At 52.1% G+C, this 24,282-nt stretch overlaps 6 protein-coding genes across 15 annotated transcripts in view; 4 read left to right on the forward strand and 2 right to left on the reverse strand.

Annotated features, from left to right (window-relative positions):
• Positions 1-943: 943 nt before the first annotated feature.
• LOC105700371 (ubiquitin carboxyl-terminal hydrolase 8) lies at positions 944-7,116 on the reverse strand. Its single transcript, XM_012426150.2, has 13 exons — positions 6,888-7,116; positions 6,682-6,774; positions 6,270-6,599; positions 5,816-6,189; positions 4,783-5,740; positions 4,533-4,696; positions 4,304-4,448; positions 4,042-4,200; positions 2,638-2,874; positions 2,441-2,545; positions 2,151-2,360; positions 1,709-2,061; positions 944-1,629 (listed from the first exon to the last, which is right to left on the reverse strand). The coding sequence occupies exons 3-13, from the start codon at positions 6,546-6,548 to the stop codon at positions 1,506-1,508; spliced, it is 3,108 nt and encodes a 1,035-aa protein (XP_012281573.1). The 5' UTR covers positions 6,549-6,599; positions 6,682-6,774; positions 6,888-7,116; the 3' UTR covers positions 944-1,505.
• An 89-nt stretch (positions 7,117-7,205) lies between these two features.
• LOC105700372 (uncharacterized protein C16C10.8) lies at positions 7,206-9,271 on the forward strand. 8 transcript variants are annotated; one of them, XM_012426158.2, is made up of 4 exons: positions 7,206-7,370; positions 7,890-8,056; positions 8,136-8,494; positions 8,568-9,271. In XM_012426158.2, exons 2-4 carry the CDS (start codon positions 7,932-7,934, stop codon positions 9,125-9,127), a joined length of 1,044 nt encoding a protein of 347 aa, XP_012281581.1. In that variant the 5' UTR covers positions 7,206-7,370; positions 7,890-7,931; the 3' UTR covers positions 9,128-9,271. The 8 variants fall into 8 exon arrangements, with proteins under 8 accessions (XP_012281581.1, XP_012281579.1, XP_012281576.1 ...); XM_012426156.2 differs by having other exon boundaries at positions 7,209-7,370; positions 7,854-8,056; XM_012426153.2 differs by lacking the exon at positions 7,206-7,370 and adding an exon at positions 7,396-7,601 and having other exon boundaries at positions 7,854-8,056.
• A 125-nt stretch (positions 9,272-9,396) lies between these two features.
• On the forward strand, positions 9,397-12,590 carry LOC105700384. 3 transcript variants are annotated; one of them, XM_012426183.1, is made up of 6 exons: positions 9,397-9,662; positions 9,725-9,843; positions 10,127-10,798; positions 10,888-11,466; positions 11,575-11,716; positions 11,936-12,590. In XM_012426183.1, exons 3-6 carry the CDS (start codon positions 10,254-10,256, stop codon positions 12,302-12,304), a joined length of 1,635 nt encoding a protein of 544 aa, XP_012281606.1. In that variant the 5' UTR covers positions 9,397-9,662; positions 9,725-9,843; positions 10,127-10,253; the 3' UTR covers positions 12,305-12,590. The 3 variants fall into 3 exon arrangements, with proteins under 3 accessions (XP_012281606.1, XP_023290268.1, XP_012281607.1); XM_023434500.1 differs by having other exon boundaries at positions 10,130-10,798; XM_012426184.1 differs by lacking the exon at positions 9,725-9,843 and having other exon boundaries at positions 10,130-10,798.
• Positions 12,591-12,719: 129 nt separating this feature from the next.
• On the reverse strand, positions 12,720-16,697 carry LOC105700385 (cholesterol 7-desaturase). The gene is made up of 5 exons (XM_012426185.1): positions 15,762-16,697; positions 14,270-14,457; positions 14,032-14,198; positions 13,774-13,952; positions 12,720-13,703 (listed from the first exon to the last, which is right to left on the reverse strand). The coding sequence occupies exons 1-5, from the start codon at positions 16,170-16,172 to the stop codon at positions 13,035-13,037; spliced, it is 1,614 nt and encodes a 537-aa protein (XP_012281608.1). The 5' UTR covers positions 16,173-16,697; the 3' UTR covers positions 12,720-13,034.
• A 312-nt stretch (positions 16,698-17,009) lies between these two features.
• LOC105700234 (cytochrome P450 307a1) lies at positions 17,010-18,831 on the forward strand. The gene is made up of 2 exons (XM_012425908.2): positions 17,010-17,355; positions 17,430-18,831. The coding sequence occupies exons 1-2, from the start codon at positions 17,010-17,012 to the stop codon at positions 18,626-18,628; spliced, it is 1,545 nt and encodes a 514-aa protein (XP_012281331.1). The 3' UTR covers positions 18,629-18,831.
• Positions 18,832-20,498: 1,667 nt separating this feature from the next.
• The window catches only part of LOC105700323 (cytoplasmic polyadenylation element-binding protein 2), a 61,183-nt gene continuing 57,399 nt past the window's right edge, over positions 20,499-24,282 (forward strand). The window contains exon 1 of the mRNA XM_012426066.2: positions 20,499-21,699. Within this exon, the coding sequence (XP_012281489.1) occupies positions 20,713-21,699 (987 nt within the window). The 5' untranslated portion in view covers positions 20,499-20,712. The remainder of the gene's footprint in view (positions 21,700-24,282) is intronic.

The raw sequence follows: 24,282 nt of genomic DNA on the forward strand, positions 1-24,282 counted from the left end.
AGATAGATTGATCCCAGGGATAACTCACGGGTAAATATTTCGAAGACGCGAAGTCAAATCAGACGGGGAGCTCCGAAACGATGAACGCGGAGCGCATCAATTAATACTTTAATCGAGGATTAATCAATGCGACGTATAACAATCGGTTAATCCGATTAATTTAGGAAAATCGATAGCGTCTCGACGATCGCCCGTTCTCCGTCAATAACGGAGCACAACATAGGTCGGTTAAACCCGTAATAAGGGGATGATTTGAGTACTCACTTGGGGTTTACGTCGAGTCGAGGCGTAATCGAATTTCTTCCACCGAATCTTTTTCGATCTTCCGAGACACAGAGACCCGGGAACCTCGTCCTGGTGCGATGGTTCTCCGGAACTCGTGTTCGAGGACGTTCGTTGCAGCGACGCGCCTTTTCCAAACCGGAGCGCCACCCTCGACTCTTTCCTCCCCGATCACGACGCCTCTATGAACAACGCCACCATCTACACGGAATCCGACATACCGACGATCGGTATATCTCTGTAACTTGAAATTTTGCAAAAGGTTCGCACTCGCCCCAAGAATAATCCTCCAGCAAACCGATATTTCCATTTATTAGCATAAACGTATGTAATTATTGTACTCCTAGGTATCGGGAAGCAAAAATACAAGTAGAATCGTTCTCTCCTCTCGCGGTAAATAGTGACGTTATTGTTACAGTCGTCGATTCGAAATGAATTTCATGCACGCTGTAACTGTGCATTAACAATGAGTACATAATCGTATAAATAAAAGGTTTACTTTCCATCTTCGACGTTTCGATCCTCCGCGAATAGGTTGCACCGTCCCAATGTGTCGAGATAATTAAAATTAAAACGCTCCCATCCATCCGCTCATAATCTCTGCGGAATCGTTCCTTTTTCTCGCAACAAGGTTCCCGATCGCCGAGGGACAACAATCGTGTTGGAAAAATTTCAAATTCTATGCTTTATTTTGTTGCCGGTATGCCGCGTTACCTGGCGCGTCACAATCTCCTCGATCGTTTAATATTAGGATTAATATCGATAGGAACGGCGGAGGGAAGGTAAACGTTAAACGTCGAGATGGTATGGCCATTCCAGCCGAACTCCGACTCGAAGAGGCATCCTCGTTCTTCTCCCCTTCGGAGGCAAAAGACCGATGGTTAAATTCCATCGAGTAACCACGTAGACGCGATTCCCAAAGGTTACTTTAAAAACGATATCGCGTCGGCTCGAGTGGAGGGAGAGAAGAGGAAATATATAAGAAGGCGATTCTGGCCGCGAGAGGAAGCCTGCTCCCGAAGGGGAGCTACGTGGTTCCTGTGACGTTCGGCAAGTATTTACATATGTACAAGGTTCGTAAGCACCTCCGATATCGTCCCGTCCACGGTGCACCGTGCACTTGGTGGACATCGCGCGTACCACCACTGGCCACTCTGTCGTTCCGTCACTTTGACCGTAACTTCTTGAATAAAGCTACGGCGGCACCTTCGAGGATCGGCTCGCTAAATGAACGTCAGTCGGTCGTTCGGATAGGAGGTGTAGAAAAGCAGATAGGCACTGGTCTTCTGAGACTTGACGAGGGTCGGCGAGGCCTCGGTGACCGTCTGGTCGTCGTACTTGTACCACCTGTAACGCGGGAGTCGATTATTTCAACGTTTCCCACCATCGGAGGTCGCATCTCGGCCACCTCGGATGATCGACTCACTTGTTCTGAGCAGCACTTTTACAGAACGCCGTGTAGTGACCGCTTTGCATCGTCCCATAGTGGTTCGACATGGCGTACAAGCTGTAATTGTAGTGATGCGCCGGAGGAGCCGGTCTCGCGTCGTTGTCCGCAACCAGGTACGGCTTAAGGTTAAAATTCGTAAAGGGGAAGTCCACCGCGGTGTTTCTCTTCTCCAGCCAGCCGTCGCTCTCGCCGAATCGATTCAGATGAATCACGAGAATCGGGGCCAATTTGACGAAGTCGAACTTCTTAGTGGCTTCGCGAGCCATCTTGCAATTGGGACACTTCCAGCCCGAGACCTTCTGCTCGCTGAGGAATTTCTTTATGCAGCCCTGACCGCGAGGATGATTTTTCTAACTTAGTCATTTTTTCGTACACGCCGGTAAACGTAAAGGGATAAAAATAAGAATGAAGCACTTACGTCCAGGTTGCATCGTATCGAAGGCAGAGACATCGTCAAACTGTTGAACGTCTCGTAAGTGGTGCTACTGTTTCCGCAGGTGGCGCAAAAAATGCTCGACCTTAGTTGCCCGAAGAACAGCTGAGAAATGATGGACTGTTGTCCACCCATGGCCTTGTCCCATTCTTTCTCCGCTATGCTCAAGGGACCGTCGACTCGAGCCACGACTTTCTGCAAAACATCCATCCTTTTCAATCGGACGTCAACATTTGATACTTGTCGTAGAATCATTATTTAATTCATTAAATTACCCTCTTGAGGTCATTATGCATCCAGTCTAACAGAAAAGTTAGGAACTCATGGGAGTCTTGTTGTTCGTACCCGTCGAATTGCAGCTTGTACTGGCCGATGACACCCTTGAGAAGATGATTATATTTAAATAGCAAATTTGTTACGCGATAAGTGGTAAATAATTTATGTGCGGTGTAGCTAAGGGATAGCAAGGTACCTTAAGATCTCTAGGTGATATACTTTTGTATTGTCCTCTCCACAACGCCTTGATCACCTGGGCTACCTCTTCGGCAACCTGGCCGTGCGTTCCGTTGTCGTTGCTCGTATTAAGATCGTCAACGTACATGTTGTCGTTGAAATACTCTGCCAAACTGGCAGTGTTGCTTAGACACTGAATTATGCTGTTCATGTAACAGGAATTCCCGAGATTTTTCAGGCCCGTGATACCTGGGTGCTGGAATCATACGAGAAAAATTACGTACACCGTGCATCGTTGCACTTATTGCCGTCCTCTTTACACCAATTCCCCTAATTGAACGCAACCAGGTCCGAGAATCAAATTACCTTCTTAAAGTAACTGACAATGTATCGAGGAACAATTCTTTTACGCTGTTTGGTAGAGACCATTCTAATGTCTTCCTCTTTTATATTTCTTGGCTACGCAGACACTACAGAGACTATTTTACACCGGTGTAGAAAAGTTCACAAGAGCTTCTCGTGACTACGGGCAAGCTCGGTGGCACCATCTCTGACATCTTTAGATAAGAGTTTTACGAAGAAATAAATCAAATTTAATCAAGTTTATCACGAAATTGTAAGTTGAATAGGTGGTCGCGGAGAGGCATTTTACGCTCTTGTCTTTCGGAGACTAGGAGGCCTCGAAAAATGGTCGTAACGTTTCCGTTCGACGGAGGAACTGTAACTGGTCGAGTATCCGACCAGTGAAAGATAGTTGTTTGGAGAGCGAGTCGGTTATACAGTGTTCGGTGACGAGTTCTGGTCATTAGATCGAATTGGATTGGGAAACCTCACACGTGCTCAATGTTTCCACGTACATGTTCACGCGTTTTCTGTGCAATGTCTTCCAATTAGTACAACTGGACCGTCCTCCCGGATTTATACCATAAATTTTTCACCTAATGCACGGTAAACCGACTCGTCAGATTTACACTAAACAATGTGAAAGCATAAGGTCAGCACAACGTAAGTGACGAGTAACAATTATAAAAAAGAAAAACAAGGGATATCAATCGATATCCAATTATCAATTAATTAATATTTTTCCTTATCGGTGTAAATTATGAATCACATGTGCCGTTAAATTAATAGAGCAGATAGAAATAGATCTACTGTCTCCTCTAGAAAACGTGACTAATGCTGATCCCTTTAGCGGCATTAACAGCAAACGTCAATGTCTTTGAATACACGAGAGAGTGTTTCTAAATGCCTAGTATTTTTAGACTATGTTAACAGCGACTTCGTCTACGTAATAACAATGAAACGCTAACTAAAGAGGATTTTCAGCTTTCTCGCATTTAAAGCAGTGGTATTTTCTCGAACTCTCGTACCTTCTATTATGGAGAAATAGTAATAATGCCTGAAAACTGTCGACTGTACTCACCGTTGGGCCACTCTGAAAAATGGGATCCATCCTTTGCTGGCGATCTCTCCAGCTTTGTTGGGAATGTTTGATGTTGGTATTGTCGTGGATATCGTTTTGGTTTCTTTGTAGCTGCGGCTTTGAAGATCGATCCACCTGAGGTGCCTTTCGGATGTCTAACTGTTATCGTTATATTGAAAAGATTACGGATGTTTAGATGAAATTATAGCATAGGTCTACTAGAATTATTAAGTGTAATTCAAATACAAAGGTAGTTGTTTACCTGTGCAAGATTTGGACTAGAATGTGATCGCTTTAAACCAGAAGTAGTTGACGGACCATCAGTTTTCAGGGGCTCCTTGTAAATATCACTTTCGTTCTGCTTCTGCATGCTCGATACTTTCATTCTCTCCTTTTCCTCTAATTGACTACCAGCATAATAATATATTAGATATTACATATGGCAATATTGAGGTTTTGTTTTCTTTTCGAAAGTGATATTAATGACATACTTATACAGCTTCTTTCGTTCTATGAAAATGGTCTTGATCTGCTGCTCCGCGGATCCGATACTAAGGTCTAACTTATCCTTTTCCTTGGCTTCGGTAGGACTTAATGTTACGTCGATTTTCTTGTATTCGGCTAAATTTTCCTTGATTTCGGTACTTCGTTTTTTCTGAAAATCAAATGCATGAAAGTCTCAAAATTAATAAATCGACGAATATAATTAAACTATCCATTAAAAAAAAATCTATTCTTTACCATTTCTTCTAAATCAACGTTTAGTGACTTTATACGATCACGAATCCTTTGTTCTTTGTTTGGATCCTTATTTTCTTCATTACAGCACAATTCAGTTTCTGTTATTAACATTTCCTTTTCAAACTTTTCCAGGCATTTTGTTACTTCATTTAATTGTTTCATTAACATTAGTACAGATTTCGAGTCTACGGTGCTTCCTTTTATGTTTGGCTTATTACTTCGATCTATAAATGGCTTTGGAACACTGTCGGAAATAAAGGATTTAGACACTGCCTTGTTGGTACGATTTAATGAGTCATCTTTATCTCGTTGAACCATGTCAATATCTCCATTTTCAGGATTTTCAAAGACTGATTTTTCGTTTTTGTTAGAAGAAACAATATCTGCAGAAACTGTTCTAGGACCAATTGGGATGGAATTAGATGTTTTATCATAATTGTTGGCACTGATGTATGAATTATAAGTGTTATACAAGGACTGTTGTTCATCTGTACTTCGGTTATCCGAAAGAATATTCATCACTGGCTGTTTCTTATCAGCATTCACTGGTTTTAATGTTCTTGGTGGTATTGGATTTGTTTTCATTCTAATACTGTTAGAATCGTTTTCAACTGTCATCCAAATGGGATATTCAACTTCTTCTAAAATTTCATCCATTGCATTCTCATGCAACCTAGGTGGTTGCACGTTTGGATTTGAAACAAAGGGTGGGTAACAATTTAACCATTCCGAAAAGCCGCCATCTAAGATAACTATCTTTTTGTACGTTACTGAAGGGTCCCAGAGTTTCAGAATTTCTTTCAAGGTATTTAGAGGGTTTTTAGGAGTTAGCGATACATGCGTTGTATTCCAGTCCATGAGAATAACTGTATCGATGTAGTCCTTCCCTCGGTTCTTGAACAGTTGTAAGGAACGTTTGTCATTTTGAAAATATTTCTCAAAAGACGATGCGAGGACCCTGGAATACAATAACGAGATAAAAATAGTTACAGAATTTGAAAATATATCAAAGTTAGAACTTTCAAACAATTACCCTAATTGTATTTGATCAGCAGGAATGTTTATACATGCTTCACATGTCAATTTTGATGCCTGAAAGTCACGCTGGGGCCTGATGTCAATTACTAGGAATCTACTGCACATTTGCATCAGGTGAAACAGCTGAACACATGTTATTGATTCTTCTTCCATTGATGGATCGTCAGTTGGTGTTTCAGGCAATACCAAAGCCAAATTGTTTGCTGTCAAATCTATGGTACCATTATGAGATTTTATAGGTTCCGGATCTATTTGCATCGTGTCTACAGCGGTTGTCATCCCTGCTACCTTCTTCATTGTAATCTCTGTTTCATAATGTGCTTCAAGGGTTTGGCTCAATTCTTCCACCATCCTTTTCACTTCATTGATCTGACAGAAAAGTAAAGCATTGAAACAATTTTATTTATAATCAGTGACAGTATAATTCACATGAAATATTTATGTCTCACCTGAGTATTTGGTACGTACGCCGTATAAAGTTTTTCATTTTCTTTATACTCCCTTGTTTTTTTTAACCACTCAACAGTGTTTAACCATCTCTTAAAGAGGACATACGCCTTTTTACGTTCTCCAGCTTTCTTTGCTTTCTCTCCTCTATCCTTAACGGATGGTAACTTCTTGCAGACTCCAGAAGGGGTCTTATTGTATATATTGACTTTTGTTAATTTAATAAGATCGCTCATAGAACAGCACCGCTGTATCGCTTGAGTCAACTCGTCTGACATCATGGACCGTCTCCTACCATCGATTCGTATCACGAGAAATCTTCACCAAGCTACCTGTATAAATTATAAATTACATAAATCCAGACATTCGTCTTCATTTAGATTCATTATTTTCGACTCTAAAATAACTACAGACCTTGAATCTTAAATATGCATAGGCGCTGTTGAATTTGTCAAATTTATACATTGGAGGGAACCACTCTCTTAACGATTGCCAATAAACATGAGACTGAAAAAGTGATTCAATTAGTAATGCATTGTGGAGTAGAAATTGCAGATACGTAAGAACTGGACGGATAATACGACTTTCGAATGTCAAGGCGACGTTTGCTTAAATCTTACCATTGGGTAGCGTGAACGTCGGTACTTTGGGAAAATTCGGAAAATCGTAACTTCCTTCTCTCGTGGTGACTTCTTCCCTAATGAGTGAGCGCGATTTTGTGGAACATTCGTCGAACAATGGAGAACATCGCTTCAGGAATACCAAACGGTTACTCGATGCTCCATGTTAATTCGCACACCCGAAAAAGAGGTTATGTTAGCTCGTGGCGTAGAAAAGTGGTGCGCGCAAAATGTGACGAAGTCTTCGGTCTCGCGCAGGCTTCACACCGCCAATCGGATATCAAAAAGCTGTTGCAGATTCATTCTGTTCCGGTTTCATTTCGAACGTATGAATCCGCTCTCAACGGAGGTAGAGAGTAGCAGACAAAATCCATATCTCGGCATGGATTCATGAAAAAACGTACGGAGCATAAATTAATAATTTCGACGAGGAGATCGAAGCTCGAGACGTGATCAGAAGGGGACCGCGGCCATCTTACGTTCGTATGTAGTGAAAATGCTACAAAGGAGTAGCTTCCGTGATTTTGTAACTTTCACTAGGGTGTAAACATTAAATACTCAGCTACAATAAGTTTCCTCATGCCGCTATTTCTCTACAGCCAATCATAACCTCTTGTTAACGTTTTGTCGCTTTGTTGCTGTAGCGCTAATGAAATATCGGTTTTATAGTGGTCGATCTGTGTTGAGCTGAATAGAACGCGTGGGTACGGTTTGGTAGGGTTATGTTTCATTAAGTTGGACAGGAGTTTAAATTAATATTACTACCTAATGTCCTAGCGCCAGTATACAAAGAGTGGTTAAATTTGTTAATGTGTACTAAAGAAATTCATTTTAATTTAATATGGCACGCTGTTCTTAAAATTGCCTTAGAAGTTAGTGCATTATAACCTTAAATTAGAGGAGAACCGTTCATTGGTCATGTATACTTAACTACTGGTATTCGAATTTGATAAGGGATACTTTCAGGCATTCAAAAACTTGGTTAATTTCATCTATATTTAGACATAAGAAGGGAGATAATTGACAACAACTGCAATATTCACCATGGTTGTTTTCACGTGCAATCATTGCGGAGAGTCATTGAACAAGCCTAAGGTCGAGAAGCATTATCTATTTAAATGCTTCAACCCCAAGTTTGTTACATGCGTGGACTGTTTGAAGGATTTTCGGTAAGTTATTAAATTGAGCTATAAGCTTATAACGATTAATATAATGTGTATTGGTTTTATGGGTTTATTTATTTGTAAGGGATGAAGAATTTGTGGCACACACTAAATGCATATCCGAGAATGAGAGGTATGGTGGTAAAGGTTATGTTCCAAAACCTAATGCGAATAAAGGTGAACGAAAACAACAAGAATGGATTAATGTTGTGAAGAATGTGCTTGCCAATTCTACTGATTTGACTACCGCAGAACGATCTATGTTAAATACTTTGTCTAAGCATGAAAACATACCTAGGAGGAAGACAAAATTTTTAAATTTTATTAATAGTATTTTTGGTAATAAAGTACCTATGTATGTAGTAGACAGTGTTTGGAATAAAATGGAGTTATCATTTAAAGCAACTACTGAGAGTTATGAGAACACGCAAAAGACGAACGAGGGTGAGTAGTCGTATCTGGTATTTTGTATGGAATGATAAATTCGTATGACTGATAATTTTTTTTTCATTACTAGACAAAGAAGTAGATACAAATAGCTCAAATGATGCCTTGGTTAAGGATCTGCCAGGAAGCAACATTGCCGAGAATGAAAATAATGAAAATTTATGCAAGGAAAATAAAGAACCAGCAGACAAGCAAAAGAAGAAAAAGAAGAGACAGGAAAGTATGGAACAATCCGAAACTGACGAGCAGCCAAAAGCAGATGGATGTACCAAGAACAAGTCAAAAAAGAGACGAGCACCCGTAGATGTAACGACACAAGAGGAGCAACCTGTAATCAAGAAAGTAAACCAGGACATTCTTGAATCGGTTGTTGATTCTTCTATAATTGACTTGCAACAGACTGAACAAAACGGTATTAACACAGAATTCGACTGGAAGAATTCCATTCTGGAGACAGTTCGTTCAAAGGGAGAAATATCATTAAGAAAACTAAAGAAAAAGGTCGTGACACGATATTTGAACCACTGTTCCAATGCTGTGGCACCTGAAAAAGCCGAGAGCAAGTTTGCAAAAAAACTTGGTAAATTGACCAACATAACTGTCAACGATGGCAAAGTAACGCTAATTTAAGTAGACTACTTTCTAAATGGAACAATAAAAAATTGTTTCCAAACCTTTGGATCCTATGTCTCGTATCCCCCATTTTTCTCGTTTAGAATGAAATTTCAAAATTATCGCCATTTAATTGTACGGAATACAAATTTGTGAACCATTCTTTCTGAGTCAACAGTAGCTTTAAGTTACTATACTCCTTTCTCTTTATGTATCATTTAGATTTAGGATTGTTAGTTTAAATTTCGCGGAGTGATTCTGGGACAAGATGGCCGCCGTTGCTACCGTCCGTTTTGCGTTGCTAGGCAGCTCGCCGCCGGGGCCGTTACACTTTTACTTTCTCCGTGTAGATGGATTGACCTTGCGAACGATCGAGCGTCCGATTCACGTGTACTCGGTGGCAGCTATCGATAGAACTTTCGCGGTTGTGTTTTGGCAAAGAACGGCAGCCCATAGAGGGGAGCATTAGCATTGCTGGGCTCGAATAGCTGACGTTTCGAAGAGGTATGCGTCATCGATACGATATCTGCCACACCTGCATTATATCAGGAAGGTACGTATGCGAATGAGTGCGTATGCGCTTGTCGTGACGACACATGTTCTTGGACATTTCAGCTGATAGGTCGAGATCGTTGAAGAGCTTTGTTGCACTCCGTTTGCTGTAGCCTGATATAAAATACTATTGGATGAAAGTCATAGGACGTAGTCTAAGACAAAACAATGACTTATAGCAGGTAAACACAAGTAACCTACAGGTTATGGCATATAAGATGGGTTTATGGCATGGTCGTTTAACAAATAAAATAAGAACGCTTTGTGTATTTATATGGAAAGGATCGAAATTAAAATTGAATATAAAAACTAGTTCTGAATTGTTGCTTGCCGAGGAGATTCAACTGTGTCGAGCGGCAACACGTGTAATGTAGAATATAAGGCAGTGGTTCGAGCAGAAAAAATTTAGTATAGGTAGATAGGGTGCAAGGGTATCGTTTACTTAGTGTGTTTACGTTTCCTAAGCAGAAAATTTCCTGTACTCTATGAGAGGTTCATTGGAGATCCTGCTTCGGTCTTCAAGTTACCCAAGAATCAGAGAGACACGATATGAGGCATCGCTCGAGACGTCCGTCCATGCGTCAGTTGCGACATGTTGCAGGCAGTTCGGTTGTTAACCGAGCTCACCCGTCCAACGGAATACGGTCGTAGAAACGAGGGTACAATGGACACCAGAACATCTGCCAGTGAGGGACCCGTTTTGTTTCGCGAGATACATAAGAATGGCTGGCTCCGCCGTACAGATAAATCGGAAAAAGAAGTCAATCGATTCTGGGTAACATTCTGCATACACGATGACACGGAACCACGTTTGGAAGGTTTTGGGGACCAAAAGCAAGCAACCGTTCACTCGCCTTTATGGGCACATTCTTTGCGTAACGTCCTGCACGTTTCTCCGACGTTGTGTGCCACCCAGAGGAATGATTTTGAGTTTTGTGTGAATTTCAATGACGATCAAGTTTTAAGGCTGGCAGCTCCGACTTATCAAGCAATGTGTGATTGGGTACAGGCAGTCACTCGTAAATTAACCGATATGAAAATTCTGCAGCCAAAGGAGAATATCTACTCTAAGGGGCCCGAGAGGGTTGCCACAAGGGATCCGACGAGCCCACTGCCACCGCCACCAACACCTATCGGGTATGTTGTATTAAATTTTATAAGACTATAATTTCCCCTTTAATAATTACGATGTAAAGAGGCCTTATTTTTACATGTATACATTTCAGTTCAGTTAGTATCCAGAGATCGTTGTCCCAAGGTTCGTCGACTAGTCTCCCCGGTACCTCGAATAGTGGGAGAGACGCTAGACTGGATACTACACCGATGATTTTTACTTTCGATGACATCCCTGCGGAGGATCGTCGAGGTAGACCGGTTCAAGCCCAAGTTCAGAGAACGACGCCACCCTTGCCTAGTCCGAGGCCGATCCCCAGTCCGAGGACTTTGCCAACTTCCGTAAACGATGACCCTGGCAATTCCAGTTACGAGAGCGTGTTCATGGCTTCTTCCTATTCCCCTCTGGGAGACACGGTTAGACGGGAGTCAAGGGAAACCGACGCTTCGGAGGATAGGTACGCAGCCCTCATGGAATATCGAAGCACGGGAAGCTCAGAATCCAGGAGTCATTCCCGATCCGCCAGTGGTCGACCTGGGTTATCCAACGTACGTCGACAGTTGACATTAAGGGAACAACAGGTGTACCAACTCATAAAAGAGATGAGTCATCCAGCTGGAGTTAGATTGCAGTTGGGTCGTAGAGATTGCAAGGACAGTATCGCCTTCGTGGACACCTTCGGTGCAGTATGGTACGCGATCTTTTTTGCTTCCGTCAAATTTCTCTGAATTTTGCCAAGACACGATAATTGAATGGCCGTGATCGATACGATTAGAGGAAACTTAATAAACAAATTTAGGGTCGCCGGATGGAAACAACGCGAGCATCCGTTACTGTACAATGCTCTGCACGTCGGCGACATGGTCCTGAGCGTGGCTGGGATATCTCCCCCGGGGGCTACGGTCATCCGCGACATTCTGAAAGGCTGCACGACACCTCGGGTAAGACCAGAATAATTTAAAAAAACTAATTTTTTTATTTAACCGATTTAATTGCCCATTTTGACGCGGATAGTCGGGGCACGTCCGAGGTTTCTTAGAGATTCAAAATAGTCTTTATTGATACACTTGTCATGCTTTAAATACTCGAGCGGTATCGACGGTACAGAGAGCGCGACCATGCCGAGTAAGAGGAAAAAGACGTTTCGACGATTCTTCCAGGTGGAGGTGATCGTGCGAAGATTGCCGTACGGCCGAGCCATGACCCTGACGAGAAGAGCAGAAGGTGAGGACTTTGGGCTGGAGGTCAACGGGAACGAGGTGACCTCGGTCACGGGGATCGCTCAGGGGCTCGGGTTTCCTCCTTTGGCACCTTCTTCGGATCCTGCCGCCCCTTCGGGCTCAACGGTAACCTGGACCCTGACGGAGGTCAACGGGCGACCTCTCAACATCTTCGAGGGTGGTGCTCGTGAACGGTTGGGAGCCGTTGGCCGAGATGTCTCCATCGTGATACAACCTACGGATTTCGTGGGGTCCCTGCGCAAGAGATTGCGTTCCGTCCGCAGCTACAAGAATTACGTCGTCCAATGAAGGCGAGTCCGCTTCGGAGTCTCCTTCGAATCGGGAAGACGGAAGACGATGGAAGCGAGGGCTTCCGCGAATTCCCCGAGATTCGGTGCCTTCAAGCAAAGCATTCTTCCAGGACCGAGTTAAAGATCCACTTAGATTTACACTTTGTATGTAACGATTGAGAAGGTACTCCGTTAAAGTCGGGAACAAGCGTCGAAGCACGAGGTCCTTGCCGTTATCGGGCACTGGACATCGCGGGAGATTAACACTACCGAGATTGTAAATATTAAAGCAGTCATTTGTCGAACGTCGAAGCGGTATCAGTTTGCATTCGGCGAGGAAGGCCACCGAAGGTGTTGAATAAACGCGAGGGACAATCGAAAGCGAAGAACGGGAATGCGCGACACGAAGCACGTACGTTCTTTGCCGCCCCAGGTCCCTTGATCGCGTTCCACGAATGTCTGCAGGTTGGTAGGGGGATCGAGTTTAGCTCAGAGATGACGGTGCCTCTTAAACGAGGACGGGGCTTGCCAACGAAGCGTATGGTAGAGCGTACCCTGTGATAACGCGCGTAATCGTTTGCCGATTTAAGGAATCGACCGTCCGCGTGCCATTTAACCGCGCGTGTACCAGATAAGGAGGGACGGGCAAAGCGCGCGAATAAAAAGGAGACGCAACCCGAAGGGCCGATTTCGATCAGTCGAGACCTCGTTCTCGATGGATCCTTGATTCGAAGAGGGAGCCTACCCGGTCACCAGTCCAGCGTCTTGGCCGACGAGTACGTGGGACTGTTGGCCGAGTAGAATTGGGAATACCAGCGCCGGTAGGGCATGATGCCGCGGTCTTCCTTGACCAGAACGGGCCGCCGTTCGTATCTCTTGTAGTTCCAGACCGCCACGTCCCGCTCGAACATGACGCACTCCCCGATTAAGATCAAACTCGCGTAGGGGGTCAGCAGGGGACTCGAGTAAACGACGTGGGTGACGCGCTGGACGAGCGGCGACACCGGGAGGACCGTCTGCACGATGAAGACGGGGCCCAGGGTGGACGTGATCAGGAGCTCGACGTAGGCTGGCCCGATCTGGTCGACCTTGACGTCGAAGCAAAGGAACTCGAAGCGGTCGAAGAGCACCAGACAGTGCCGAAGATTCATCGTGGCTATGTGCCTCTGGCTCCTGTTCTCCTCCGAATCGCCCGTCGAGTCCGCGGCGTCTTCCCCGGAGGTCGGGACCCGGCCGTTGATCTCGTTGCCCTCCGTCGAGTCCTCGGGATTCGGGCTCGACGAGGGCTTGTACCTCGGGGTCCAGACCACGTTGGTCCAGGAATGCCGAATCAATCCGGGGAAGAGGTCGCCGATGAACATCGCCGGCCCGTGGACCGCGGTCAGGTGGGCCCAGTCCGCTCCGTTCTCCGGGATTTCCTGCACCGAAAAGAAACGAATGCTTTCTCCTTTCGAGGGAGGGGGTTCCCGAAAGGGCAGGTACCGGTACCTGAATGTGACTGTTGACCAGGTATTGGTTCCGACCTTGGTACCTCCAGGTACCATTGGACAGGTTCTCATTTTGCGAGATGCTCCACTCGGGATCGGCCGATTCCGCGTGATACCACACGAAGATCCCGTTGTTGACCTCGCAGCTCTTCCAGGTCCTCACTTTCGCGTACTCGGGAACTAACATTAATAGACATTTCATCGAATTAGAAACGCTTGGTCCACGTTTTCGTGGATTGACCGCGAGTCGGGATTTCACCTTTCTTCGAGTAGGGCACGGCGTCGCAGCGGCCGTCTTCTCCTCGGAAGGACCACCCGTGGAAAGGGCACTCCAAACAGTCTCCTTTAACCCTTCCACCTTCGGCCATGTTTGCCCCCAAGTGCGGACAGTACGCGTCGATTACGCGGACGATTCCTTTCTCGGTCCTGCGCGCACAAATCTCGGGGTCAACCGGGCGACTCTTTTCATTCGTTGGCGGTCCTCGCCCCCGATTTACCTGAATACCGCAAAATTCTCCCCCAACGCGGAGACGTGTTTCACCTCCCTCGGCTTCAGCTGCCAACTCTCGAGGAGGCAGAACCACCCGTTCGGATAAACCGGCGGGAGTTTCCCGAATTTCCTCTGGCCGGTATCCGCCAACGAGCCGGCCAAGGACCGGTGGGATCTCGTGAGTTTCCTCAAGTCCTGGAGCACGCGATAACGATTTCCTAGTCCGATGATTTCGGCCGGACCAAGAGTAGGTGAAAGCGTAGGAAAGGATCCGGAGATGTTACGGGGTATTACTTTCAATTGCGGCGGGTGACCCCGGGGCCCGGTGACCGCGCGCGCCAAGTGCGATCTCGGTGCGCGAGTACCGGAGGCTCCTGCGCGCGGACACGCGCGCAAGTACGACCACCCTACCCCGATTGATCCTCCGAAACCTGTTTCCACGTTATTACTCCCGTTTTTTCCCCTTCGTCGACATCTTTCAATTCCTGCAGGTTCGATTCCTCAAACCGGTGCGGGAGAACGAGCACTCGTTTAATAACAACCGATCCCCGAGATTAACGAAAGAGGGGAGAGAAGAGTACGTAGATGTCGTTTGGTATCACCGCACGCGACGGGTCGACGGTTCTCGATCTCGACTCCGCGATCGATCTCGCCGAATGTCCGAGCAATTGGGCAATCCGCGGAGTTACGGCCAGGATTGCGAAATTCAATCTATCGGCGAGGTCGATCGCGTTTCTTCGAACGCCGCCTCGCTCTCGGTGCGTCCTATGATATGTCGAAAAGGGAAGACAAGAAGCGATCGCGATGTAGTATAAGGGGAGTAACGCCGGTGGTCGGTTCCTTAGTTACTTCGCGTAAGCGACGAATCGATGGAAGATCGATTAGGGGGGAAATGGTCCTTAAGAGCGATCGAAACGTCCCGCGCGTTTGGATGGGAATCGCGACGAGGTCGGCCGCGTCTCGGTGCAAGTTTAGTGCAGGCGAACTCGCGGTGGGCTTTACGTTTCCGAGCTATTGCCGCCGATTCGCCTCATGGCTGTTGCCGGTGCGATTTCGGTGCAACCTCGGTGCGATCTCGGTGCAACTTCGGTACGGACGAACCGAGCCGGTATATTACGGTAACGAAAGATTCCGCAAACGTAATCGCGCGGACTTTTCGAATTCCGTCGGCGAAACCGTGGTCCGGATATCGAGATATCGAATCGTACGGTCAACCGAGGGGTTGGCGCGGAAAGGAGGATTCCGTTGAACGGGCAATTGGTTCGACGAGGATCAGTTATCCGGAACTTTACGTAAGACGGAGGAATCCCTCGATAACGATTATTGGAGAGGTCAGGGAGCCCGGGCCCGAGCGCGGTAATTCCTCCGCGTCGAGAGGGGCTCGATCGGGACGAAGGTGTACTCGTCGATGGGAACCGTCCTTTTCCTTTCTCGAAAGGAGGAAGGGAAACAAGGGAAACAAGGGGAAGACGGAGACGTCCAGGGGGAGGCGAAGTTACCTTAACCCAGTTGACTTTCCAGAAGTAGGCAAGGTAGAGGAGGCAGGTGATCGCGCCGACGAAGCCGGCGATCCAGGAGCCGATCATGTCGGGGCGATCGTCGGGGTCTTTCGACGAAAGGATAGAACTTTTCGGAGACGAGGACTCGCTCGTTTCGTGGGGTGGGGTCCGCGTCGGACGATTCGGCCAACTGAAACGCACGGCGGTCGGTCTTCCGCTTATATACGTAGAGAACGGCATGGTTATCCGTCTAGGCCGACGTCCGAATCGAGTTTCGTCGACTCGGGGGCGTGGAGCGATCTCGCCCCGATCTCTTGGGTCGAACTCCCATCCGGGGAGGATCGGGATTCGGCGTCGAGAGGACCCCCGATTTTTCCAGGGAGCGGGGAAATTTCCGAGCGAAACTCTCATCGGGGCGAAGTACCGACCGATCAGCTGATCGGCTTTTCGACTCGATTCTACCCCGACTCGCTCGCTCGCCACCCGGTCGAGCAACTGGAAGACCCTGAACTTGACTGACTCTTCCTTATAGGTGCATCGGCTTGCATCACGCGCGAGCGAACCTTGCACGCACGCAAGCGCGCTCGCGCACTCGGCCGGCGATGCTTTTCCTTTTACCCGAGACCTTCGCGTGGTCGGGTCCAGCGAGGTTTTCCGTCCCGGCGGTTTTCCGTCCTTCCTCGCTCGACCTCGGGAGGGACTCGCCCGAATCCCGGTCAAGGAGAGGAGGGCCCGGGTGTTTCGGAGGCGCGCCGCGTGACGTAATCCGCGATAACGTTGGACGGATTTTCGGCGACGACGGTCGGGGGGCGAGGGCCCGGGCGTTCGTTTACGGTTTCGACCCTGGGAAGCGGGGCCTCTCCCGCGGAGCCGGCTCTCCGATTCTGCTGACGGGGAATTTCTGCGAAATATCCCGTCGTTGCAATTATCGCCGGCGATCCGTCTGCACGTGCGCGGGGCCCGCTCCTCCCGACGGCCCACCTCGCGGCGTCGGGAGGAGAGAGAGAGGACCGGTTGTCCGGGGACGCCGACGGCACCCCCGGGCCGCGGGGCGGATTCGCCGGGTCACCCCGACCGGACCCCTCGAGCCGGAGCGCGCGTCCCTTCTCCCTCTCCTTCGGGCCCGGCGTCTCCCTCTCCCTGGGCCGGCCGGGGCGCTCCGAGGGAGCTCAGAGCTCTCCGGCCGAGTCCGCGGCTCGGACACGCTCCAGATCGGCGCGGGACGGTGGCTCCGACTCGGCTCGACCGATGGCCGCCCTCGGCTGGCCGCTGGCCCTGCTGGCGGTGGGGCTGCTGGGGCTCCTGGGGCTGGCCCTGCGGCAGCGGCCGCGTCTCCGGCCCAGGGGCCCCCCGGGGCTGCCCCTGATCGGCAGCCTGCACCGCCTCCGCGGGCCCGGCGGCCCCTTCGCCGCCCTCAGCCGCCTGGCCCTCGTCTACGGGGACGTCTACGAGATCCGCCTGGGCGCCGCCCCGTGCGTCGTCGTCAGCGGCTACGACTCCATCAGGGAGGTCCTCGTCACCAAGGGCAGCCACTTCGGGGGGCGGCCCGACTTCCTGCGATTCCACCGTCTCTTCGGGGGCGACCGGAATAACTGTAAGCCGGGGACGGGGATTGGGGCGGGGACGGGGACCGCGTTCACGAGGTGACTCGATTCGCTCGCGTTGCAGCCCTGGCCCTCTGCGACTGGTCCGACCTGCAGTGCAAGCGGAGGTCGATCGCGCGCGGCTTCTGCTCGCCGCGCGTCGGCAGCCCGCGGGAGGACGAGCTGTCGAGGGTCGCCGTCCAGGAGGTGCAGAGGCTGCTGGCCGACCTGGACCGCGACGAGAGCCGACCCGTCCTGCGGGGCGAGCGGCCCCTGAAGCCGCTGCTGCTCGCCGCGGTGGCCAACATGTTCACCGGCTACATGTGCTCGACTCGCTTCGACTACCGCGATCGGGACTTTTGCGGGGTGGTCCGCCGCTTCGACGAGATCTTCTGGGATATCAACCAGGGCTACGCGGTCGACTTCCTCCCGTGGCTGGCGCCCCTCTATTGGCGGCACCTGCGGCGCCTCGACGCCTGGGCCACCGAGATCCGGAGCTTCATCCTTCGGAGGATCGTCGACGAGCACCGGAGGACGATGGACCGGGCGGGCGGCGTCCCGCGGGATTTCACCGACGCCCTCCTTCTGCACCTCGAGAGTCCCGAGTCCGAGCTCTCCTGGGAGCACGCCATCTTCGAGCTGGAGGACTTCCTCGGAGGGCACTCGGCCATCGGCAACCTGGTCACGCTGATCCTGGCCAACGCGGCGCTCCGCCCGGAGGTTCAGCGCCGCGTGCGGGAGGAGTGCGACGTCGTCCTGGCGCGGTCCGGCCGGACGGCCGGGTCGCTCGTTACTCTGGAGGACCGACGCGACATGCCCTACACCGAAGCCGTCGTCTGGGAGACCCTTCGCGTCTCCAGCTCCCCCATCGTGCCCCACGTCGCCACGAGGGACTCGGACATTGGCGGCTTCCACGTCCCCAAGGATGCCATGATCATCGTCAACAACTATCCGTTGAACCTCGCCGAGGAGTACTGGGGGCCCGACTCCAAGGCGTTCCGGCCGGAGCGGTTCCTGCGGCGCGTCGACGGATCCGCCGAGCCCCGCTTCCGGCTGCACCGGCCCGGCCACTTTATGCCCTTCTCCACCGGCAAGCGCACCTGCATCGGCCAGCGCCTCGTCCAGGGCTTCGCCTTCGTCCTGGTGGCCGCGCTCTTCCACCGCTTCGACGTCTTCGCCGTCCGGCCGGCCGACGTCGAGGCCATGCTGCTCCCGGGGTGCGTCGCCGTTCCGCCCGACCCCTGCCGGCTGGTGCTCGCGCCCCGGGCCCGGCCCGGGCCTTGACTCTCGGGACACCCTCGGCGAGCTTTCCCGCTCCGGAATTTCCCTTTTTGCCCGCTGCGGATGCGCCTTTCCTCGCCTCGCGCGCCCCTGACGCTGGAGCGCGCGCGGGGCGGGACCGCAAACCAGTCCGACGCGACTCGGGCCCTCTCGCTCCCGGGCATCTCGCGAAGAGTCGGCCGCGAGCGCGCGCCGAGTACTTTAAAGCGAGCGGTAAATAAAATGCAAGGAAGAATGGGGCTATTTATTTCGTTTTCATCCTTATGGCCGTAGGAGAGTAACTCGCTCGTCCGCACGAGCGGCAGTCCGGTTTTCGCGCGCCACCGACGCGGCTACAGGTTTCGGGCGGTCACCGCCGGATGGAGGCACCGCTCGCGCGCGTCCGCCATCTCTGGGCGGCGACGCGAACCCAGTCCGCTCGTGGAAGGCAGCGATTCTCGCAGGTGAGTCGCCCCTTTAACTTCTCGGCGCCCTGGAGTGGACGTCGGCTCGATAGTTTTTATCGTTAAACGCGGTAACCTCCGTGGCCTTCGATACTTCTCGATGTTCCTTCTTGACGCGTCGGAGGAACCGCACCAACCGCCGCCATCGGCGCGTCTTTCGAATCCCGCTCGAACGCTACACGCCGTGAGGTAGGTGGCGGCCGGTATTATTAGAATTATCTCGGCTCGGCTTTCGGAGACGAAATTCTATTTAAACGGTCGTTTATCGTCGACTCGATTCGAGTCCACCGACCGATCGTCTTTTCTGGACCAGGGAATCCGAATCGAAACTTTTTTTCGAACTGGGGGTGACAAATCGTTTCGAACTCTACAACCTGAACGCGGAGGCTATAAGGAAGGTCCTGAATGAAATTTCATTTTTTTATACACAATTTTTAAAACCTGCATTATCAAATTTGTAAAAAATTGAAATTTCATGAGTTTCGGGACCTTCCTTATAACCTCCGTGTTTATACCGTAAAGTTTGAGTCGACCCGGTACGTCCAGTTTGGAGTAAAGTTGCGTAATTCAACCAGCGTTCCTTGACGGCACGTTAACAACACCTTAAGGGAACGTGGGAATCTCCTTCGTTGTTTGAAAACATGCAGAGGCGTCTCGAGCGCGAGTCGAGGTCGAGTCGCAGTCGTGCCGGGAAGGTCAAAGACCATGGACGTCGATAACGGATTTCCAAGTGTAATGTCCGGAATCTGGGTGGAGTTGGATTCGCAAAATTTGACAAAATTCGCCCCGCGTTCAAAATCGAGCAAGGGCCGCCGTCGAGGAACCAGGGCGTCGCGTCGGAGCGGGGAGGAGGGGGAGCAGAGGCAGGTTTCGGAATCGGTCCTCGGGTTCGCCTCTTATCTCCCGTATCGCTCGGGCGGTTCGTCGCGGTTACGCAACCGCAATGTCGGTCGGTGGGTCGGCCGGAGGCGACGGGGCGCCCGCGGGCCAGAGAGAAGCGGGGCAAACGCGTCGGAAGAGAGTCGAAAAATCCGCCGCCCTTCCGAGGGGAGTGGAGGAGAGGAGACTCCTCTCTCGGGCGAAAGAGATCGAACGTCGTCGCGACCAGCCCGACGAGGATGACGCAAAGGTTCCGAGAAGAGGACGAGGTGCTAGGACGGCCCGGACGGCCCGGACGGCCCGGACGCGGGTCTCGAGAAAATCTCGGAGCGGAGGAAAAACCTGAGGAGACCTCGAAATACCTCGGGTAGAAGTACACGGAAGGATCGCGCCTCGACGGAGGAGGGCGCGAGGAGGGCGCGAGGAGGGCGCGAGGAGGGGGCGGCGCGACGGCGGCGCGGCGCGGCGCGTCGGCGTCAGGGCGCGTGCGTGCCCGAGTTCGCCGAGTCTCCGCAGCGACGCAGGGGCCGAGGATCGGCTACGTGGACTCCTGGCTGGCAGTGCCCCGGCAGTGTTCGAAAAGTCGGCGGCCGGCACGAGCGGAGAGACGGCCCGGCGCGCGAGTCCGCGCGAGTCTTCAGCGAGCGAGAGAGGGACGCAGCGAGAAGCGGGCAGAGGCCGAGCCGTCGCGACGCGGGGGATGCGTCAGCCCGGGCGGCCCTAGGGAAAGGGGTCCGGCCCGGGCCCGGTCGCGCGCGACCCCCCATGGGCGACTTCGGGGCCGGCGGCCTCTTCTCCGGCGCCCCCCCCGCCTCCTCGCCGGCCAAGCCGGCGTCCGGCCCCGCCATGCAGGACGAGCTGCTGATCGAGAAGCAGCCCCCCGGGAAGCCGGCGCCCCTGTCGCCGGCGGGCCTGGAGGCCCCCTGCCCCCAGGACAAGCCCAAGGACGCCGAGCCCGACGGCGCGCCCGCCTCGCAGGCTAGGGACGGCCCCGACAAGGACGTCGCCGCGACGCCCGCCGGCCTCCAGGCCTTCGGCGAGCCCGTCAGGGTGCCCAGCCTCTGGCCCGACGACGTCGGCCTCCACGCGCTCCCGGTCAACGGCTCGCTCGCCGGCTTCCAGAACTTCCCGGCGGGCGGCCCGGGCCTCTTCGCCGCCAACTCCAACCGGCGCGCCATAACGGCCAGCCACAACTTCGCCCAGCACGGCAACGGCGCCCGACACGGGCTGCAGTCCCCGCAGCAGCAGCAACAGCAGCAGCAGCAACAACAGCAGCAACAGCAGCAGCAACAGCAGCAGCAGCAGCAACAACAGCAGCAGCAGCAGCAGCCGGCGTCCTCCCACCCGGGCGTGTACCTGCAGGGCAAGGGGTACGCCGCGTGGTCGGGCGGGCCCCAGGGTCCCCAGGGCCCCCAGGGCCAGTGGGGCGGAGGGCCTCAGGCCGCCGCCAGTCCTGCGCTCTCGCCCTGGAGCCGCGGTCGGTCCGTGCCCAATCTGCCGCCCCTGCCGACCTCGCTGCACGCGGCCGCCGTCGCCGCGGCCGTCGGTCTCCAGGGCAGGAAGCCCAGCCCCACCTTCCCCGGACACCCCGGGCCCAACCAGGGACACCCCTCGAGCATCAGCCCCGTCAAGTTCCGGCGCAGCACCTCCTACCCGGGGAAGGGCAACCTCTATCCGCCCCAGCCTGCGCCCACCTTCGAGGTCACCGCCGCCGAGGAGCGCGACCTCCTGCAGCTGCCGCCCTATCAGACGGTAAGTGCCCGCGGGTGGGGAGCCGAGGTCCGGGTAGATGCCAAGTTATGCAACGGCCTCGGCCGACTATCTTTAGCCCGGGCGCGGCGTCTCCGAGGCCCCTCGGGAGAGGCTCTCGGAGAGCTCGCCAGTGGTCGCACCGGGAGGGCCGCCCGGTCGAAGGTCGCCGAGAGGACCGACGAGGCGCGGGCTCGAGTTTCCAAGTCGTGGCGAGTCGCCCGCACTTGGAACGTCGCGGGGAAGAATGCGGTCCGCGCGACATCCGTCCCAGTTTCTCCGCTCGAATGTCGGCAGACGAGAATTTCGAGGCTCGCTCGCCTTCCCGAGGGCGGGAAAACTTTCTCGGGGCATTCCCGAGCAATTCTGACCCAATTCCCCCGCGACCCCGCTAGCTCGGCGGCGTCTAACAGAAGTTTAAGCTCAGCTATTTCAGCCGCGAGCCGAAAATAGTACTTGCATGCCATCCGAGCGGAATGGCGAGCCTCGTTACCGCTACCCTTCGCACTTTCGGCCGGGCTTTGCGAGACTCTCCGCCAATTTCTACGTTCGATCCCTTTCCCTTCCCTCCGAAGGGATGCGGAATTCCCGGTTACGAAACGCCGGGAGACCGTCTCTCTCTCTCCTTCCCTTCCTCCTACCGAAGATGCGTTCGATCCGCGAGAGGAGGGGGCGCGTTCGAATCGCAGCCCCCGTGGCTTCGAAATCGATTGCGCGCCGCTCTCGCGGCGGTAATTAGCCGCAATGCCTACGTGCGATACCTCTTATCGAACCCGTTCACTCGCCGAGTTCGATTCGGTATCGTCTTCCGCGCCGTGCCCGGTAGAAAACGCTTCCTCGACCTTATCGCCCGCGCCGTGCGCTCTTGTCCGACGAATTCATCGGCTACGATTTATTTATCGCTCGCTGATAAGTTATTACGATTCTACTGCTCTAAAAATGGTAATCGCTAGGTCCGTTCAATCGGCCGACTCGATAGCGTCCGTTTACATCGCTCCCCGGATCGACCCGCAGAGATCGGAATTTCCGCGACGCGGTAATCGTTCATTCGGACGTCGTTTCTTTCCGTCGATCGGCCGCGATCGCGGGCTTCGCTCCGGGAGGACAGGATGCGCGATAACGACGATAAACGCCTAACGTGTAATTTCCCGCCATTCCCGGTGGCCGATAAACACAGACCCCAAGCGAGGGGTTTAAATCCCGGCGTATACGCGTTTACGCGGTTTATCCGGACCGCCGGGACGCGGCGGAAAGGCGGCGGGGTTGCTCTCGCTGCACCCCGCAAATTTTATCCGACTCGGCGGCCTTTTCACGGATAAATCCGAGGGTGGACTCCGTCAGGCCTTTGGTCCCGGCCCGTTTTCGCCGCGACGGAGGAAAAGAGACTTCGATCGCCTTCCTCCTCCGGAGATATCTCCCTGAACCACCAGGATCACCTGGGGAGTCTTACCTCGAGATAGACCCTTTCGCTTCGACTGCGCGAAGAAAATGAAAAAAAAAAAAAAATCAGTTGACAAAAGGAAATTCGTTTAAATTGTATTTATCTCGATCAATATGTATATTGGTATTCCTTATCATTCACCGGGTACGTTCACCTTGCGGTGCACGAGGATCGGTTTGGCCCCCCGCGAATGTCTATCGTCGGCCACCCCTCTAACCCTTTCCTCGACCGATAACGGGCACCCCGAGGCGCGAGGTCTCTCCGTGGGTCCCCTTTTCCCGTTTTCAGTTCATCGTTTCCATTCTTATCGGCGCGCTCGCGATAAGTAGCGGGACGAGGCTCGCTAGTGCGCGCTAATGCGCGCTCACGTGTCGCGCACCGAGAGGACTCCGAGGTCGCGCCGTGCGCCGCCATTAAAAAACCAAGTCGATCCAGATAACGATTTTTATAGGCCACCGTCGCGGTTCCCACTCCTGGGGCCGTAGGTAGAGACAGCCGCCGCTCCTCGGAGTATCTCGCCCCGATTTCAGGAAAACCGATTCTCGAGTTCATCCGATAAACATTCGTAGGCGAAATTGGCAATTTCGTGCGCGACTTAAAAAAACATCGACCAATGACGCGACTTCGCAACAACGTGAAATATTTCACGCGAGTCCATTCGTATGCGAGAAAAAATCCGGATTAACTGGAGAATCGAGTTCCGTCCTCCCCTTCCTCCGGGAAAAGGTAAAGGGGTCGAAATTGACTTTGGTGGACCCTTCGTCGCTGATCCGCGTATCTCTGGAAAGACGCACCTCCCCTCGTCAGGGGGGGGGTCCACACCCCGGAGGGGGAGGGAGAACGGTGTCGCGAGCCATCGACTGGTCACACTAGGCCACCGGTCGATACACCCCCGGTTGGTTCCTGGCCCCAGCTCGGATATCCACGTTCCTCCCTCGATTCCGATTCCGTCCGGATCCCCGCATATAAACGCTACTTCCGCGACTCTTTTCCCAGCGATTTCTTTCGACCCACCGGAGGCTTCCAGGGAACTCGCGAGTCCGTCGTCCCGGTCGAGTCCGCGACCCGTTGGCGAAGGGAACGTCTCGAATCGGCCCGGGGGCGATTACCCCCGTAATCCGGGGATGATCTCCGGTCCTCGCGGA

The sequence above is a fragment of the Orussus abietinus genome, unplaced genomic scaffold (genome assembly GCF_000612105.2).
Source record: "Orussus abietinus isolate OABI.00-Male unplaced genomic scaffold, Oabi_2.0 scaffold18, whole genome shotgun sequence".
NCBI lineage: Eukaryota > Metazoa > Arthropoda > Insecta > Hymenoptera > Orussidae > Orussus > Orussus abietinus.

Coding starts and splice junctions, on each gene's coding strand:
- LOC105700372 (XM_012426158.2), top strand. CDS start 7,932: ATGGTTGTTTTCACGTGCAATCATTGCGGAGAGTCATTGAACAAGCCT. Junction 8,057..8,135: donor GACTGTTTGAAGGATTTTCG/GTAAGTTATTAA, acceptor TTTATTTGTAAG/GGATGAAGAATTTGTGGCAC. Junction 8,495..8,567: donor CACGCAAAAGACGAACGAGG/GTGAGTAGTCGT, acceptor TTTCATTACTAG/ACAAAGAAGTAGATACAAAT.
- LOC105700385 (XM_012426185.1), bottom strand. CDS start 16,172: ATGAGAGTTTCGCTCGGAAATTTCCCCGCTCCCTGGAAAAATCGGGGG. Junction 14,199..14,269: donor GAGAATTTTGCGGTATTCAG/GTAAATCGGGGG, acceptor TTGTGCGCGCAG/GACCGAGAAAGGAATCGTCC. Junction 13,704..13,773: donor TGGTCAACAGTCACATTCAG/GTACCGGTACCT, acceptor TTTTCGGTGCAG/GAAATCCCGGAGAACGGAGC.
- LOC105700371 (XM_012426150.2), bottom strand. CDS start 6,548: ATGATGTCAGACGAGTTGACTCAAGCGATACAGCGGTGCTGTTCTATG. Junction 4,201..4,303: donor CTAGTCCAAATCTTGCACAG/GTAAACAACTAC, acceptor TAACGATAACAG/TTAGACATCCGAAAGGCACC. Junction 2,875..4,041: donor TTTTTCAGAGTGGCCCAACG/GTGAGTACAGTC, acceptor GTATGATTCCAG/CACCCAGGTATCACGGGCCT.
- LOC105700384 (XM_012426183.1), top strand. CDS start 10,254: ATGTTGCAGGCAGTTCGGTTGTTAACCGAGCTCACCCGTCCAACGGAA. Junction 10,799..10,887: donor CCGCCACCAACACCTATCGG/GTATGTTGTATT, acceptor TATACATTTCAG/TTCAGTTAGTATCCAGAGAT. Junction 11,467..11,574: donor GACACCTTCGGTGCAGTATG/GTACGCGATCTT, acceptor AAACAAATTTAG/GGTCGCCGGATGGAAACAAC.
- LOC105700234 (XM_012425908.2), top strand. CDS start 17,010: ATGGCCGCCCTCGGCTGGCCGCTGGCCCTGCTGGCGGTGGGGCTGCTG. Junction 17,356..17,429: donor CGGGGGCGACCGGAATAACT/GTAAGCCGGGGA, acceptor CTCGCGTTGCAG/CCCTGGCCCTCTGCGACTGG.